This window comes from Psittacula echo (assembly GCF_963264785.1).
Source record: "Psittacula echo genome assembly, chromosome: 27".
NCBI classification, from domain to species: Eukaryota; Metazoa; Chordata; class Aves; order Psittaciformes; family Psittacidae; genus Psittacula; species Psittacula echo.
In genome coordinates, this window is record NC_137762.1 from 2,229,192 (window position 1) to 2,246,550 (window position 17,359).

The 17,359-nt window shown below is 59.2% G+C and overlaps 1 protein-coding gene across 3 annotated transcripts in view; it reads right to left on the reverse strand.

Annotated features, from left to right (window-relative positions):
• Positions 1-965: 965 nt before the first annotated feature.
• Positions 966-17,359, reverse strand: part of HDAC7 (histone deacetylase 7) — a 51,707-nt gene continuing 35,313 nt past the window's right edge. For 2 of the 3 annotated variants that reach the window (XM_080635270.1, XM_080635271.1), the window contains exons 2-25: positions 16,357-16,553; positions 14,782-14,872; positions 13,172-13,283; positions 12,844-12,959; positions 12,570-12,692; positions 11,617-11,726; positions 10,624-10,740; positions 10,223-10,421; positions 9,264-9,472; positions 8,093-8,296; positions 7,402-7,630; positions 6,812-6,945; positions 5,963-6,083; positions 5,729-5,778; positions 4,224-4,331; positions 3,999-4,054; positions 3,713-3,800; positions 3,316-3,435; positions 3,002-3,099; positions 2,794-2,912; positions 2,470-2,603; positions 2,298-2,382; positions 1,979-2,117; positions 966-1,467 (exon numbers count right to left, since the gene is read on the reverse strand). In XM_080635270.1, the coding sequence (XP_080491396.1) occupies positions 1,422-1,467; positions 1,979-2,117; positions 2,298-2,382; positions 2,470-2,603; positions 2,794-2,912; positions 3,002-3,099; positions 3,316-3,435; positions 3,713-3,800; positions 3,999-4,054; positions 4,224-4,331; positions 5,729-5,778; positions 5,963-6,083; positions 6,812-6,945; positions 7,402-7,630; positions 8,093-8,296; positions 9,264-9,472; positions 10,223-10,421; positions 10,624-10,740; positions 11,617-11,726; positions 12,570-12,692; positions 12,844-12,959; positions 13,172-13,283; positions 14,782-14,872; positions 16,357-16,506 (2,958 nt within the window). In that variant the 5' untranslated portion in view covers positions 16,507-16,553 and the 3' untranslated portion in view covers positions 966-1,421. The remainder of the gene's footprint in view (positions 1,468-1,978; positions 2,118-2,297; positions 2,383-2,469; positions 2,604-2,793; positions 2,913-3,001; positions 3,100-3,315; positions 3,436-3,712; positions 3,801-3,998; positions 4,055-4,223; positions 4,332-5,728; positions 5,779-5,962; positions 6,084-6,811; positions 6,946-7,401; positions 7,631-8,092; positions 8,297-9,263; positions 9,473-10,222; positions 10,422-10,623; positions 10,741-11,616; positions 11,727-12,569; positions 12,693-12,843; positions 12,960-13,171; positions 13,284-14,781; positions 14,873-16,356; positions 16,554-17,359) is intronic. The other variant, XM_080635272.1, reaches the window with a different exon arrangement.

Here is a 17,359-nt window from a genome sequence, read left to right on the forward strand (position 1 = left end):
GGGAGGCCACGACGACTGAAGGGACTCATCCCCCCCCAGCCCAGCCCCTGCTCTGGTTCAGTCTCCCCAGGTCCTTCTGTGCCTTCTTTCTTTCTCCTCCCTTGTTCCTTACAGAAATCTCCTCCCGGAGCCTGCAGAGGGGACCCAGCCACCTCCAGAGCTCTCAGTGGCCCATCCATCCCCTCCTCAAGCCCCACTGCACCCAGCACCCCAAGTAGGGACCTGGCCTTATGGGACAACCCACGGGACACAGGGAAGGCTCTTGGGGTGAGGAGCCACACGATGCTTTGGTCCAGGAGGAGGTGGGAAGAAGGCAAATCGAGGTGGGAGCCTTGGAGCAAGCTGCTCCAGTGGAAGGGGTCCCTGCCCATGGCAGGGGGTTGGAGCTGGAGGAGCTTTAAGGTCCCTTCAACCCATCCCATTCCATGATACCATGGTAACACGACTCGAGCTGGAGAAGAAGAGCCCAGGGTGGGCTCAGGGGGTGACTGGACTGGGCTGCCTCTGCTGTAGGGACCACAGAGGGATCACTCCACATTGACACAGATGCTCAGGTCAGCAGGATGCTGGAAGAGCTCAAGGCACCTCGGGAACATCCACACGAAGAGGTGGCTGTTCCTGAAATCCCCACGGAAAGAAGAGCAGGGAAGGTTCACATTAGCACACGTCAATTGTATATAGTGCAAATCAGAGCCCCAGCACCAGAGGGGTCCCGCTCTGGTTAGTGGTTAGGATGAGCCAGAGGTGCAATCCTGGGCACTGCAGACACTCCAGCCCTTGCTCTTCCCCAGCTGCAGGGCCTGGGCGCATGGCCCACAGCTCTCCAACCCCTCCTTGTGCAGAACAAGCCCGTGCCCCACGTCAGCGTCCACCTTGTGCCTGCCAGAGGAAGGGCAGCCAGGAAACCTTCATGAGAAGACACAGGGCCCGTCCCTCCCGAGCTAAATAGGGCTGCTTCTCAAAGGCGTCACTGCCAGGCCATAGAGGAGCTCCGGGTGCAGTCCCAAAGGTGGCTGTGACCACCCGCAGCACGGCCACAACATCCATCCCAGCACCCACCCTCTTCCCCAAGGGTGAGGAAGATCCCAGGAGAAGGCCAGAGGGGTGGAAGCATCTCACACACAACCCAGGGAGGGTTTCAGGTCCCAAGGGCTGGCTGGGGACTGTTTGCAGGTCTATGTCTGCCGTGCAGAGAGAGTCTGGGGTTCTCCAGCGGTCCCGAGCAGGAGGACGTCTTCCAGGCGGCTGCAGGAGCATCCTTTATGGGGCTCTGCAGCCAAAGGTCCAGGCCACTGGGGGCCGGGACTCGGGGGGTGAGGAGGATGTGGCGGCCGGGAAGCCAGGAGTGAAGAGCGAGCGCTTGGGCTCAGGAGAGTCCAGCCACGTCCTGGAAGCAGGGGAGCAGAGAACGTCACCGCTCATCACTGGTTCATGGGCTCTTCCTCCTCCATTGGCTCGTCTTGGGGCCTGGAATGGGACACAGGAGATGAGGAGGAGACTTGTGTGACACAACGGCAGCAAGGGGCCAGCTTCTGGAGGTGTTCAACAAGCCTTGCTGGTCCATCCTGCTCCATTGAGACCCACACAGAGGATGAAGACAAGTGGTGGGCTCCTGAAAGGAGGTGACATTCCCCCAGCCCTCCATCCTTCAACGAAGGGAAGAGGATTTGGTCTCATTCACACCTTGTTTGGGAAGAGCCCAGCGCTGAATCTCCCAGAAGCCAACCCAGGTCCTGCAGGACCTCAACCCCCCACTGATGCCGAGCATTGGGGTCCTATCTGCTGGGATGGGAGGGCCGCAGGACCAGAGCTCTTGGGGGGGGAGGTCAGTTTTAATGTCTGTGTCCCACAGCACTGTCCTAACCTCCCAGAAGCTCATGTGGCTGTAGGACATGGGCCTTCTCTGCTGCCACCCCTGTGAGAGCACAGCTTGCACCCAGGGGCACCCCCATCTCCCAGGGTCAGTTATGAGCATCACCTCTTCTCCACCATCACGGCCACCGAGAGGGAAGCCAAGGCTGTGACGGTCTCCACCTCTTCAGCCTCGTGGTGCTGCGCCTCCAGGAAGGAGCAGCCCAGCTTGGAGGCAAAGCGCTGCAGAGCCACCCAGTATTTACCTGCAGGACAAGCGACATCAGGGTAAGCGGGGCCCAGGTCTCCGGGCTTCACAAGGGGCATCACCCTGCCATGAGGATGGAGGGCCCCACCGGGGTCTTTTCTGCCACGTGTCCCCTTGGAGAGGGGAGGAAACGGCAACTCCTGCCCCTTGCACAGAGCCCCAGGCCTGGGACACTCACTCTGGACCTGGAGCACCGCTTCCAAGGAGCGCACAGCGTTGGCGTTGGGTTTCTGCCTCATGCTTTCTTCTGGGAGAGGGTCCAGCTGCCCAAGGAAGACACGAGAGGGTCAGTAGGAAGAAGCCGTGCCCAGGGCTGGACTCACGGAACCAGGACACCCCTCAGCCCCCACCTCATTGCCCAGCAAGGCTGACACACAGGCCTCGGATGCATCGCAGATGGCTGTAAGGTCATGGCCACCTTCTAGAGCGAGGACGATGGCTCCACCAGCCAGGCTCATCAGCTGCTTTGTCATGTAGCCAAAACCTGGAGGAGAAGCCCAAGAAGGAGGGTTTCAGCCCCAGAATGCTGGTGCTCTGTCCCTTGATGCTGATACAACCCCAAAGCTCTTCCCCAGCTCCCTGGAGAGCTGCCCCCCCTTCGCTATGGTCCCAGCCTTGGGTGGGCAATGGGAACATCCTGCTCTGAGGCTGTGGTGCTGCTTCCACCTCCTTACATTTAGCAGAGACTTTGTAGCCACCCAGGGGGGGTGGGTGGCCATCGGCTGCGTCGAAGCCAGCAGAGACCAGCACCACATCGGGTGAGAACTCGTGTGCAATCGGCATCACCACCGTCCTGTGGGTAAAGGCAATACAGGGGGTTGAAGTGCTGGCTCAGCCTGACACGGAGCGGGAGAGGAGATGAGCAGAGACACAAGGAGCTACCTGAAAGCAGCCAGATACTCAGGGTCACCCATGGGGGGGTCGAGCCCCCCAGTCCAGGCTACGTTGACGTTAAATCCCTCACCAGGGCCAGCACCAACCTGGGAGAGAGCAAGGGCAGCAGTGAAGCTCTGGATGAGGCCTGCAGGGATGCTGGGTGATGCAGGGATGCTGCAGCCAACTGGGTGAACCGGGCAGGATGAGGCATCAATGGGAAAGGCACCGCCACAGAAGTACCCTCTGTTCTGGCCCACCAGTGCCCTGCCCTCCTGGTTGTCACCTCGGCCACCAGCTCTGCCATCCCCAGTGCTCTGTACCTCATCAGCAGCCCCGCTACCAGGGAAGAAGTTGCCATCATCGTGCCGATGCAAAGAGATGTAGAGAACGTCGGGGTCTCTGTAGAAGATCTGCTGGGTCCCATTGCCGTGGTGAACATCCTGGAGGGAGAAAAAGGTTGGCAGAAGCTCTTCTTTTCAGCCTTGAGGGTGGCCCAATAGCTTAAGAGAGCTAAAAGCAACTGGGTCTCTGGCTAGGACCCCCATCCCCAGGATCTGCTCCTGCTTCCCCATCCTATGGGTGGTTCCCAGCCACACTCCTGACAAGAGGAAGTTCTGCTGCTGTCTGGTCCAGCTCCAAACCAGAGCTGGGAGGAGATGCAGACACCTCTTCCTGGGGATGTCCTGGGGAGAAGCAGGGACACAGAGGGGCACTCACCCAGTCCACAATGAGGATCTTGCTGAGCTTCCCTTTCTGCTGCAGCTGCCTTGCAGCAATGGCCACCGAGTTGAAGAAGCAGAAACCCCTGGGAAGAGGGAGATGGAGCTGGTTAATGCCTCCTGAACATCCTTCCCTCCTGGCCCCCCAAAGGGTGGGCTCATCCTCTCCCCTTCCCTTTGGCCAGGAGATGGATGGGGCTCAGTCTGAAGTGACTTTGAGCCAAGGTTTTTGGGGCTTCCCATGTGCCAGCTCTGAGCCCTGCAGCTTGGGAAGGGGCCCTTACATGGCAGTGGAAGGATCCGCATGATGTCCTGGTGGCCTCACCACAGCAAAGCCATTCTGGGGACAAAACAAAGACAAGGTGCTCAGAGCTGCTGCTCCCAGTGGCACACAGCCCTTCTAGGTGGCTGGCCCATGCAGGGATGGAGCCCACAGCAGCACAGGGCTACGAGCATCTGGCCATGGGGTGATGGCACGGCTCTGAGACCTCCACATGAAGGCAACCTACCTTCAGCTCCCTGGTGGCCACCTTGAAGGCCAGCTCGGTGACACTGCCTGCAGCCCAGCGGGCAGCATTGGAGGAATGCAGCTCGTTCCAGATGGTGTCACTGTCCACCTAGAAGCAAGAGCATCAGTGAGATGGGGTGGAGGGGAGCTCAGTACAGGACCATGGTCTCTGCCAGCTGCCCTGCTTGGGGCCAGGGGTTGAAGCTCTGTATAAGCTGGAGGGGATGGTGGAGCTGGACCACCTCACACGCAATGGGGCAAGCTCCAAGCTGGCAGCTCCTCTGCATGCTGTCAGCCCCAGCTCAGCTCCACACAGAGCATCTCCCCCTGCCCCCGGGGGCTGGAAGAAGTGACTGAGAAAAGGCTCTTTACCTTCTTTATCTTATTGTATTGTTTAAGCAAACATGTTGGTTTGATCAGCATCACGTCAAGGGCTGAGCCAGAGCCGGAAAACCCAATGTCTCTTCTGATCAACGCCATGTGTGCAACTCAAAGGCTCCCCAATGCCCATGGAGAGGGGCAGCTCCAGCCCCCCCCGCCTTCAGGGCACAGAGGGGAGCAGGGAGGGGGAGGCAGAGCAGGGAAAGTAGATGCAAACGGGGCGGAGAAGAGCTGGTGCCCAGAAGCGGGGGCAAGGAGAGGAGGAGAACCAGAAGAGGCAGCAGGAAGGCAGGGAGTGAGGCCCTTCCTGAAAGAGAGAGAAGGACAGAGACAGAGAGAGGAAGAGAGGAGAACGCAGTGAATGGAGAGAAACCAGGACGGCAAGCTGCGAAAGGAGAGGCCACAGAGGTGTCTGGAGAGAAGTGGGGAGCTGCTGTCCCCAGGACACTGCTCCCCTTCCTCAATGGAGACCATGGCTTGGGGCTTCCCCTGGCCACTCCCACCAGCTCAATCCCTTCTGGCACCCTAGGCTCTTCGAAACGGCTGTGATGGGCTTCTAGTTACTGTGGCCTCCAGAGTAAGGGGGCATTAAAGGATCCTGTATCTGAAGGGGGCTATAGGGATGCTCGGGATGGACTCTTCATCAGGGACTGCAGTGACAGGACAAGGGGTAACGGGTTCAAACTGAAACAGGGGAAGTTCAGATTGGATCTAAGGAAGAAATTCTTTACTGTGAGGGTGCTGAGGCACTGGAATGGGTTGCCCAGGGAGGTTGTGAATGCTCCATCCCTGGTGGTGTTCAAGGCCAGGTTGGATGAGGCCTTGGGTGGCCTGGTTTAGTGTGAGGTGTCCCTGCCCATGGCAGGGGGTTGGAACTGGATGAGCTTAAGGTCCTTTCCAACCCTAACTATTCTATGATTCTATGATCCCCTTGCAGGGGTGGGATGCTTAGGACCATCCCGAGGACACAGGAAGCTCTGATACAATCAATGACCACAGGTCCCACCTGAGGCTGCCCAAATCTCAGCAGCCCAATGGCTTTGGGAGCTCCTTCTCCACTCCAACCCTCACTGGGGACAGAAACATCCCATCCAAACCCAGCCAGAGCAGAGATGGAGCACTTACCCCCACCCCTCCACAGGGCAGCATGACAAACATCCGCTGGGACAGGATCCCTGCCAAGAGAGGGGACAGCGAGGACTTAGAGCTGGGAATGCTGCAGGACAGCGAGGTTTGACCTGGCTGCTCAGCAGGAGGAGGAGCAGCCCCCAGGGAAGCTGCCTGGTGCAATTGGAGGGCAGGGAGCCGGGCAGGGCCAGGCAGAGGGTGAGGGCAGGGATGCGGATGATGGGCACTCACCGGCCAGCTTCCCGTTGTCCAGTTTGAGGCGGTTGAGGGGGTTGGTGCCGTAGAGGAAGACGTGGCGCTCGGTGTGGACACACTGCAGCTCCTCCAGCGTGGCCTTGCGGCCCCGCAGGCACTGCGGCACACAGGGGCTGTGACCAAGCTGCTCCAAGTGGGAGATCCAGGCTCTCCCACCCGAGCTCTGAGGGTGGAGGTGTCCCAGTGGAACAGCCCAGCTACACCAGGGCGAGGTGTCCAACAGAGTGGAACCCACACTCATGTTCCCAGAGTTGCTAAAACCCCGTTTCCATAGGGATCACCCCTCTCCCTACACCCATCTTCCAGCAGAGCACACTGCTGCTGCCAGCCAAAGTGCTCATCAGGGACTGGAGCAATGGGACAAGGCTGATGGGTTTAAACTGAAACGGGAAGTTCAGGTTGGAGATAAGGAAGCTCTTCCCTGTGAGGGTGCTGAGGCACTGGCACAGGGTGCCCAGAGAAGCTGTGGCTGCCCCATCCCTGGCAGTGTTCAAGGCCAGGTTGGACACAGGGGCTTGGAGCAACCTGCTCCAGTGGAAGGCATCCCTGCCTGTGGCAGGGGTTGGAACTGGATGATCTTAAGGTCCTTTCCAACCCAAACCACTCTATGGTTTTATGGCCACACCAGTATGCTCCAACTTGGCACTGCCAGGGATGGGCAAGCCCAAGCCCTCTGGATAATGGTGGTGAACAAGCTGAGAAGATGTGGGAGTAAAAGGGATGGAGGTGGGAGCAGGATACCCCATCACCCCAACAGCAGGAGAGCTCACACCAGCATCCCCATCCCAGATGGGCTCCAGCTCCCACCCTGCCGCTGGCGCTCACCTCGCACTGGCTGCGCAGGCCCCTCTCCTGCAGACGGGACCAGATGCTCTGGATCCTGCCCGCATGCTCCGGGTGGTTGCTGTTGTCACCACAGGAACACTGGTGTTTGAGCATCACCGAGTCATAAACCAGCCCTGCAAGGCACAAGGAGAGCTGCTGCCACCAGACTGGACGGGCCTTGGAGGTGCAGACCCAAAGTCAGCTCATTTTAGGGGCTGGATGAGACCCAAAACCATTTGGTTTGACTGGAACCTCCCTCAAACCATGGGAGCCTCTGTCCCAACGTGCTTTAAGTAAATCCTGCCTTGGAGGTCCAAGAGAGCTGACCCTTGCCAGGATTACCGGACCAGGACAGCAGTCAAGGGGCCAGATGGGCAGATCCTGCTTGGAAAAGCCACCTTAGATAAGCAGAAGGGGACCCTTGTGGCTTCTCTGCTCTTTCTGCAGCCAGGCAGAGCACCCCAAGCATTTATGAGTGTGGGAGTGAGCAGGACTGATGCTAAGCTGCCCCTGAGCATCCCCACCTCCCTCCCAGCTCATCCCCAACCCCTGCTGCGGTGGTGACAGCCCCACACGGAGGCTGCTGGTACCTGTTGTGTAGTGAGGCTTGGGTGGCTGCTCCTGCACGGGCAGGGACAGCGCCTTGGAGGCCGTGTCCTGGGCAGGAAGGGAGATGGTGGCGGTGGCAGGAGATGACTGGGCCCTGGAGAGGGGCCTGTGCCCCGCGTGGATGGTGGGGACCATGGGGGTGTCAGCCAAGGGCTGGCGCTTGAGGAGCTGCTGCTGCACACGCTGGTAGGAATCCCACAGATAGGCCTGCTGGAGAGAGGGGTTGGTGAGCATCCAGAGCAAGGCACAACCGGAGAGCAGCATCACTTGGCACAGGGAAGGGAGTCCTGCACTGGGCACCCTCCCTGGGTCTGGATACAACCATGCTGGGGGGGCTTGGAGAGGGGCTGCAGGAGCTGGGACACATCCTGCAGCATCTGGAGCTCCCGTGGCAGGGAGCTGGAACTGGATGAGCTTTAAGCTCCCTTCGAACCCAATCCATTCTATGATCTGCTGCTCTCTGCTGGAGAGCAGCCCTGCTGCAAGGCACAGCAATGTGGGGATGCCTTGCAGACAGCGGGGTGACTGCACCTCTCATCCCTGTCCTGCCAGGGCTCAGGGAAGGTACAGATGTGGTGCCTGTGGCCTTACTCACACAGCAGCCCTTTCTGGAGGGGGCTCTCAGGGTCTGAGCTGCTTGCAGCTCTCTCACCCCTGCCAGCCCTTGGGTACCTGCTGCAGGACAAGCTCCTCGTGAGGCTGCATCATCTTCTGTGTCCTCTCAGGCTCCTTCACACTGCTCCCGGGCCGTGGGGGGTCCACACGGGTCCTTGCTGGGTCACTGCTCTCAGCCTCTGGCAGTGTCCCCTCGGCCTCCATGTCCTCCGAGGAGGGGATCTGCCGCAGCCGGGGCTTCTCGCTGGATTTAGCCATGCGCTGCAGCACAGGGTCACAGTGAGCTCAGGGAGGTGGCAGGGGACAGCCCAGGCCAGGAAGGTCATGGGAGGGGGGGGTTGGAGAGGACATCAGGGGAGGAGCACGGTGAATCTGGGAGGCAAGGAAGCTGAGCAGGTACCCACAGCTTGCTGCCATGAGGCTGGGCAAGGCAGCATCTCGCATGTGAGATGCGTTTCAGAGCAGCCTGAGGAGAAGGACTTGGGGGTGTTGGGTGAGGAGAAGCTCCCCATGACTCAGCTTCAGCCCAGAAACCCCCCCCGTGTGCTGGGCTGCACCCCCACAGCACGAGCAGCAGCTCAGGGAGAGGATTCTCTCCCCATTTGCAGCACTGTGAGCAGTGCTGGTGTCCTCAATATAAGGACATGGAGCTGTTGGAGCAAGTCCAGAGGAGACCACGAGGATGCACAGGGGCTGGAGCAGCTCCCATACGGAGCCAGGCTGAGAACATTGGGGCTGGAGCAGAGAAGCTGCGTGGGGACCTCAGAGCAGCTGCCAGTGTCTGAAGGGGGCTACAAGGATGCTGGAGAGGGACCTGCATCAGGGACTGGAGCAATGGGACAAGGGGTAATGGGTTCAGACTGGAACAGGGGAGATTTAGGTTGGAGATAAGGAAGAAGCTCCTCCCTGTGAGGGTGCTGAGGTGCTGGCACAGGGTGCCCAGAGAAGCTGTGGCTGCCCCATCCCTGGCAGTGCTCAAGGCCAGGTTGGACACAGGGGCTTGGAGCAAGCTGCCCCAGTGGAAGGGGTCCCTGCCCGTGGAGGAGTTGGAACTGGAGGAGCGTTAAGGTCCTTTCAACCCAAACCATTCCATGGTTCTATGCTTGGCTAGGGCTTGGCCCTGGATATTCTCCTACTCACTGCCCAGCAGGTAGTGATGGTGTCCTGCACCCTTCTAGCATCAATCCCATTGCTTCCTACAAGCCCAAGCCTGGCCTCCAGGACTCACCTTGCCCAGATGAGTCTGCTGCTTGAGCCTCTCCAGGAAGTGGGTGTGATGCTGCTGGTACACCAGCTGCTGCTGGATGGCCTTGGGGTTCTGGGGCAGGGGCTCCGAGCGGGTCCTGCCCAGTGGTTTATGGTGGCCTGGGAGCGACAGGCGCTCTGCAGAGATGAGCGAGGGGGTGAAGGAGAAGGGGACTGTCCCCAGGCCTGGCACTGGAGGGGAGAGGAAGGAGAGGTGAGGGTAGCACCCTGCAGAGCGGTCTCCACACCATGGCAAGCAGCAGCACAGTCTGGACCCATGTAGACTATCTCCAGACAGCCCTAAAGATGATGGTGACCCAGCCCTGGAGCCCAGTGTCTGGTAGGCATGGGCTGTGCCTTTGTGGTTCACCTTCTGTCCCCATTGCTTTGGCATCAGGGGTCTGGGGACAGGATGTGGCTGATCTCAGTCAGCTTCACCCTCAATGGGAGAAGCTTCCTTCACTGCTGGTATCACAGAGCAGGGAGAGATGGAGCCAGGAACCAGCACAAAGGAGCCAATTCTCTTTCTGCTACAGTCGGAGTGGGGCCACAGCCAAGAGATCAGAGCTGCCCTGCTCAAGGCAGGGTCTCTACTGAAATCAACTGGCACAAGAACATAGGAAGAGGTGGGAAAGACCCCTTGGAGGGGATGAACAGCTCCACACCAGCCCAGGCAGGGCAAGGGACGCTGGAGGAAAGAGCTAAAGCTGCAGCTCCCTGCATTGTCAAGGCCATGGTGTGTGCAGGACTCTGGTTTCATCCACAGCAAGGACACGCTGCTGGTTAGGGAGAACCGGGCCAACATCTTCCATTCCCTCAGCCCCATCTCAAGGCACAGTATTGGAAAGATCAAGGCCACTGGGCTTTCCCAGCACCCTAAACCCCCTGCCTGCCTTCAGGGTCACTGCCAGCACTGCCAGAGCCTCAGCGCCTGTCGCTTACCTGCCACCAGTGGAGTGTGGGTGACTGAGGGCTCGAGGATGATGACGGGCTGGAGCCGAGAGGACAAGGGGCTCCCAGCCTCGTGCTGCTCCAAACCAGCTTGTATGAACACGGGCGAGTGTGTGCCCGCCAGGACAGGTCCATTCAACACGGGCACCCGGTGGGCCAGGCTGGAGAGGGGCCGGCGATCTGCCTCTCCCTGCACAGAGGAGAAGGATGGGGTTAGCATCCCGCAGGACACGCTGTGAGGAGGGGACAGCACATCCCCACCGTGCCCAAGGTGTTCGGGAATACTCAGAGCTAGCACATCCCAGGAACCCCAGGCCCAAAGGAATGGGCTTCCTCTGCCCCCTAGGGAGCCTCTGCCCAGTTCTGAGGCCGCCTGCAAGCTGGCTACCTACCCTGGTGCTAGTGGTGGCCGGCAATCCCAGCGTGATGGCCGGAAGGGAGGCTGCACTCTGCAGGGCAAACTGGGCCAGTGAGCTCTCCTGCATCATCAGGCGCTGGGCCAGGGGGGTCTGCACCAAACATAAGTCATTAGTGTCCTGCTGTAACAGTGCCAGAGCTCAGCGTGGAACAAGCAGCTTGAGCACAGGCAGCAGCAAAAAGGGCTGAGCCCCATTTGCCTGGGGGAGTGCTATTAAACCACAGCAAAGCTCAGGCCCTTTGAAAGACCTCATGACTTCTCATAGAAGCAACTAGGTTGGAAAAGAGCTTCAAGCTCATCCAGTCCAGCCGTTCCCAGCACTGCCAAGGCCACCACTAACCCATGGCACTGAGGCCTCATCTCCACAGTGTGTGAACCCTTGCAGGGACGGTGCCTGCAGCCCTGCCCTGGGCAGCCTGTTCCAATGCCTGAGCACCCCATGGGGCAGGAATTGTTCCTCAGCTCCATCTAAACCTGCCCTGGTGCAGCTTGAGGCCGGTTCCTCTTGTCCCATCCCTTGTTCCTTGGGAGCAGAGCCCAGCCCCTCCTGGCTCCATCCTCCTCTCAGGCAGTTGTAGGGAGCCATCAGGTCCCCTGAGCCTTCTCTTCTCCAGACTGAACCCCCCAGGTCCCTCAGCCCTTCCCCATCACACTGTGCTCCAGGCCCTGCACCAGCTCCATTGCCCTTTTCTGGCCCCGCTCCAGCCCCTCAAGGTCTCTCTTGGAGTGAGGGGCCCAGAGCTGAACACAGGACTCGAGCTGCAGCCTCATCAGTGCCCAGTGTGGGGGCACAATCCCTGCCCTGGCCCTGCTGCCGCACTGGTGCTGAGCCAGGCCAGGATGCTGGGGGCTTCTTGGCTGCCTGGGCACAAGCTGCTCATGTTCATCAGTCAGCAGAGAAACAAGTAATGACCCTTCCAGAGGTTGGGAAGCCCCAGCCTGTGGCCCTTTGGCTGCTGGAACTCACCTCGTGGGCCATGCTGGAGGCAGCGGGGAGGGCTCCATGCTCGGCAGGGAGGCTGTCGTTGGGAGAGCTGCAGCCAGACACGGGGGTGCTGCTACTGCTCGGGGAGGAGTCTGCACGGAAGAGCAACAGGGGTGATGGGTAAAGCACCCAGAGCAGGGCTGCACAGCCCCTGCCCCAGCCCTTCATCGCCCTCCCTTCCTCTAACAGCTGCCACCACCCTCCTCGGGTGACATCTCCCTTTGGCACATGGAAGCTCCAAAGCACAGTGAGGGATCCCAACCAGCCATGGTTGCTCAAGACCTTAGACCCTTCCAGCCTTGTACGTTCATCCTGGGCCTGAAAAGCAGCAGGGTTCAGCTGCAGGAACGTCCTTTCCTGGCTCATCTACCTCTGTGCCATCATAGAATCCTGGCTTGGGTTGCAAGGGACCTTAAAGCTCATCCAGTTTGAACCCCCTGCTATGGGCAGGGACACCTTCCACTAGAGCAAGTTGCTCCAAGCCCCATCCAACCCTGAACACTGCCAGGGATGCGGCAGCCACAGCTTCTTCCTTATCTCCAACCTGAGCTTCCCCTGTTCCAGTCTGAACCCATCACCCCTTGTCCCATCGCTCCAGTCCCTGATGCAGGTCCCTCTCCAGCATCCTTGTAGCCCCCTTCAGACACTGGCAGCTGCTCTGAGGTCTCCATGCAGCTTCTCTCCTCCAGCCCCAATGTCCTCATCTTGGCTCCATATGGGAGCTGCTCCAGTCCCTGAGCATCCTCCCTTAGTATCCCCTATTATGGCAGAGAGCTCCCTCCATGTGCCCTGGCACCAACAACCCATCAAGCCCTGGCCACGCAGCCCCCGAGCAGATGTGACACAGGATCCTGGGCACACCACAGCTGCTCCAGCCCGGCCCCAAGGGCTCTCCAAACCCCCCTGAGGTACCACCATCCAGATGCAGGCCTCACCGATGGCCTCGGGTGGCCGCCTCTTGAGCGACGGGGGAGCGCTCTCCTTCCGCGTCAGGGGGTTCTTGCGTCGGTCAAGGCACTTCCTGGGCTTGCACCGCACCTTCAGGTTGGGCTCAGATGCTGTGAGCAGACAAGGAGGTTGGTCCCAGCCCCACTGCTGATGGGGACAAAGCTAGGGTGGCTTTGTGGGGCCAGGACACCCCGATTCTTAGCTCCAGCCAGCCCCTGCAAGCAGGCTGCGAGGGAGATGCTGTTATCACCCAGGTCTTACCTGTCTTCCGCAGTGGGAAATGCTCTGGGGGGTCAAGGGAAGTGCTGGGAACAGGGGGCAGGAAGGTGCTGAGCACAGGAGGGGAAGGGCCCTCAGGATCCAGAGGCTCCAGAGACCTACAGGGAGAAGGCACCTTGTTAGAGACCTTTCCCAACCGGCAGCCGCATGCTTCCCATGCTATGGCCTCCAATGCAAGCATGGCCCATGGGACATTGCCCTTCCCAGGCATGTGCCAGTGGACAGAAAGGCTTGACCTGTCCACTACCACAAGCACCTATAGAAGGGCTCCAGCTGCTGGTTTTGCCTTGTCTTGGGACAAAAGCTTTACCTGTATGGCATGGCTGAAGGGTTGGGGTTGCTGGTCCTCTCCAAAGCTGCCTGCTGCTTCTTCAGGATGACCTCAGCCAGCTTCTGCTTCACCACTGTGCTGGCCACAGCACCTGCAGAAGCACCAGCAGTGACCACACAGGGCTGAGAGCCAACACAGAGCACTTTAAAGGATCCTGTGCACTTTGAGGCTCCTGAATCTCTTGATGGCCTCTTCTAGAATAGCATGAGCTTGACCACAACCCACTGGCAAATAGCAGCGACCCACGTTCAACACCCAGCTCCACCCCAGGCAGAACTCTGGCTGCTGCAGGGTGCTGCAATCACCAGCACCCACGGGGGTTCCCACCTCAGATAGAGCCCGTTCGCATGCTCCTACCCATGCGAGGTGATAGCCCCATCTGAATGATCCAGCAGGAACGCTGTGTGGTTACAAGAGGGATGCTCCATGCTTCTGTGCCAGCATTCAGCATCTCTGAGCCCAGGTAAATGGATTTATAGAACCCCAGCCTGGTTTGGGTTGGAAGGGACCTTAAAGCTCCTCCAGTTCCGACCCCTGCCACGGGCAGGGACACCTTCCACTAGAGCAGCTTGCTCCAAGTCCCATCCAACCTGGCCTTGAACACTGCCAGGGATGGGGCAGCCACAGCTTCTCTGGGCACCCTGTGCCAGTGTCCCACCATCCTTCTAGTTAACAGCTGCTGATTTCCATGGTTAACTCTGAGTCTCCATCAAGGGGCTGTGTGCAGCATTCCCAGGAGAGGCATGGAAAGGGCAGGCACCATGTTATCAGCATCACGATGAGCCCCATCAACCCTTCAAACCCCGACAGAGGAGCGAGGTGGGAGCTAAGGGGAAATAGCAGCATCCTAATGGAGCTCAGAAGGTGCACAGGGACACTGGGATGGGTGCAGTGCATCTGATGGATGCTGCAGCTGCATCTTCGGGCTGTGCTGCGGAGCTCTGCATATCCCACAGCTCAGAGGGACCAGCACTAGATGGCGCAGGCAGACCGCAGCAGGACACATTCTGCCCACCAACCTCCCCCCTCTGCTACTGGTGCTGCAGGCTGGGGCTTGCAAGGTCAAGCGGCCACTTCACACCCTGCTCAGTGCAGCCGCAAGCACCATCAGCTGCGGGAACATCGCTGCAGTGGCCACAGGGCATGACACACGTTAGCAAGGAGCTGTGAGCCCCAGGCTGGCATCACTAGGAGGGATACGAAGGACAAGCACCAGCCAGGCCACAGCCCCAAAACCCTCTTGCCAACTGCTAAGGGCAACTTGCTGGCATCACTGCTTGCTGCCCAGGGCAGGACTTCCCCATGGACACTGTGTTGTCCTCTTGGCCCTAGGCAGGCACAGAGCAGGGGTCAGTTTGATGCACAGGACAGAGGTGCTCCATGATATGAATGCTATCACACACCTTTAGACCAAGAGAGGGCAGAGCTTGGCCTGGACAAGGGCAGAACCATTTGTTGAGCCCCCTTCTAAGAGGCCCTCTGATCCCACTCCCTCTGTGAGCTGATCTCCCTGGGTTTGGGGACATGGATCCTCAGGCAGGGATGTGGTACCCGCTGCCATGTGCCAACACACACAGAGGGGCTCTTACTTCTCTTGCTCTTGTCCTTGTTGAGGATCTGCCGCAGCTCCTGCTCCTGCTGCCCAGGCTCAGCTTCACGGTGTGGGGACTCCATGGTCACCTGCGAGAGAAGAGGGACATCAGCTCAATGCAGACCAAAGCCTTCTGGCCCCTTCCCCAAGGCCAAGGCACGATGACACGGTGATGGAGCACATCTGAACCACTCAGTTAGGTCAGCGTGGGCAACCTGGTGGGCAGAGCATGGTCAAGTTGATTCATCACAGCAAACAGATGCAGCTTTGTCTCCAGAGATGCTCCCCCGAGGGACATGGTAGAACTCAGACCAGTCTGGTTCAACTTGCTGGTGTCTTGGCTTATCTGTAGCTAGGGCACGTTGTGATGTAAGGAGAAATGAAAGTTATAGTTGACTAAAAAGGAGGGGAAACCCCCTAAAAAAGCTATTAAACAAGTCTCAGAAGTTTGGATCTTGGTGCTTTCCAGAGCTGAGGTTTTCCAAGATGATTCCATAGGGAGGTCAGAAAGCACAAACGCCTCCAAGCACCCAACAGGCGCGGCAGCAGCAGCATCTCAAACTCTCTGTGTGTGGACCATGCTGGTGCCCAGGCTCAGCATGATTCCCACAGACAAGGTTACTGGGACCAGTGAGCCCATGCCATGCACTGACAGGGATGTGAGAGAAGCAGATGAGGCTTTAGTCCAGAGGAGAGGGGGTACAACTGCATCTTCCACCACCCAAAGGGGGTTACAGAGCGGATGGAACCTGGGTCCCCCGAGGGGCACAGCAAAAGGATGAGCAGCAAGAGTACAGACCATGACGGAAATCCCACCTGGATGTATGGAACTGATTCCTGCCATGAGCACCGGGACAGGTGGGGGGGGAATCTCTGTGCTTGCCCAGATGTGGCCTCCACAACCTGCCCCTGCCTCTGAAGCGGGGGTCTCCAGAGGACCCATCCAAGCTAACTCCAGCTGTCAGGCTGGGACAAGGCAAAGCCTGGCAGCAGGACGGGGCTGTGATCCCGGCTGACACCACGGGATTCCAGGGAAGACTTCCCAGCAAAGCACATGAGCTGCCTTCGGGGCAGGGAGCCAGCGGTGGCCAAGCGGAGGGGCAGATCACAGCCACCAGGCATCCTGTCCAGCCGCTCTGGCTCCTGCCTCGGCACACGTGGTTGGCGGCTGAAAGCATTGCCCTGCTTCACACATCCCAGGAGGCCCCAGCCTTTGGCAGGACAGGGATTTGGCCTCAAAGTAAGATGTGAAACCCACCCCACCTGACTCCTTGCGTCAGAGAGGTCTCTGGGCTGGCTCTAAAGCACTGCAGCCTCTCCAGCTTAGGGGAACGGCAGGAATTCACCTGGGAAGGTTATTTTTGGGGTTGGGATTTCCAGCTTCTTCCTCCTAATCCCTGCCAGAGCTTGGCCCAAGCCAGCCCCAGCGCAGGGCACTGCTGGCAGGCACACACGGCACCATGAGCTACGTGCCTGGGGGGGCAGAGTGACTGCTCCCAAGTGCCAAACCCCCACCCAGGCGCTACCAAAGGCGGGTGCAGGTCCCTCCCCTTGCACCCTGGGGTGCTCATACCCTGACGTGCTGGTGGGCGAGCTGCTCCACTTGCTGCTGGTGCAGGCTGGCGAGGAAGAGCTGGTGCTGGAGCTGCTGCGTGTGCTTCAGGGCCAGCAAAGTGGTGTCAGAGCCAGGCTTGACGACGCGCTGCCCGATGCGCAGGTCCATGGGGACGGTCTGGGGCACCCGTGGGGAGGTGCACGGGGTCACAGCAGCTGTGGGGACACAAAGAGAGGCGCAGCTCAGGCCCTGGCCTGCTCAATCCATGCGGGAAGCACCAGGATAGGGCTCGGCTGTCTCCCGATGCATTGCCATTGGGCAGGGTTTGCCACACACCATCTGCAGGCTGCAAGAGCCTCCTGGGCAATCAATCCTGCCACTGATAGACCTTTGGAGAGCCTCCAAGGTGCTGCAGGCATCTCTCCTGACACCACGGCTGAGAAATGCTTTGCCTGTGGCATCGCACAGCCCAAACGCAGCCATGGGCACTGCAGCACAGGGGGGAGCTGGAAACAGGCAGGAATTCAGCATTCAAGGACCCTGCAAGGGCGATGCTCTTGGATGCAGGAGCAGGGCCACTGCAGCTCGAGAGCTGGTTGTGTTCCAGCAGCAATTTAGCACACCTTGTGCTGCTCAAATCCCAACCTCAACAGCATCAGGAGAAATCTCTGCAGGTTCTTACCCCCATAATACAGCATCTGCACAGGGGGAAACCCAGCAAACTCCTACCCTGGCCCATGCCAAGGTGCAAGGGGAAGGAGAATGAGTGTATTCATCCAAGGAAGGCACCAGGACTATAAATAACCACATCCTGTGCAGCCCAGGCAGGAAAATCCCCTCTGGTCGAGGGCAAACACTTCTCTGACCAGCTCAACGTCCCCAGCCTCAGCCCATGTCAGAGAAGGGGCTGGTGTTCCCAGGAAACCCCAGCACAGGCTTGATTCCATTCTCTCTGTCACCGATAACTGCCTGGGATTTAACTTATCCCTAATGGGCTCTAATTGCTACTCACTGCCTGCCC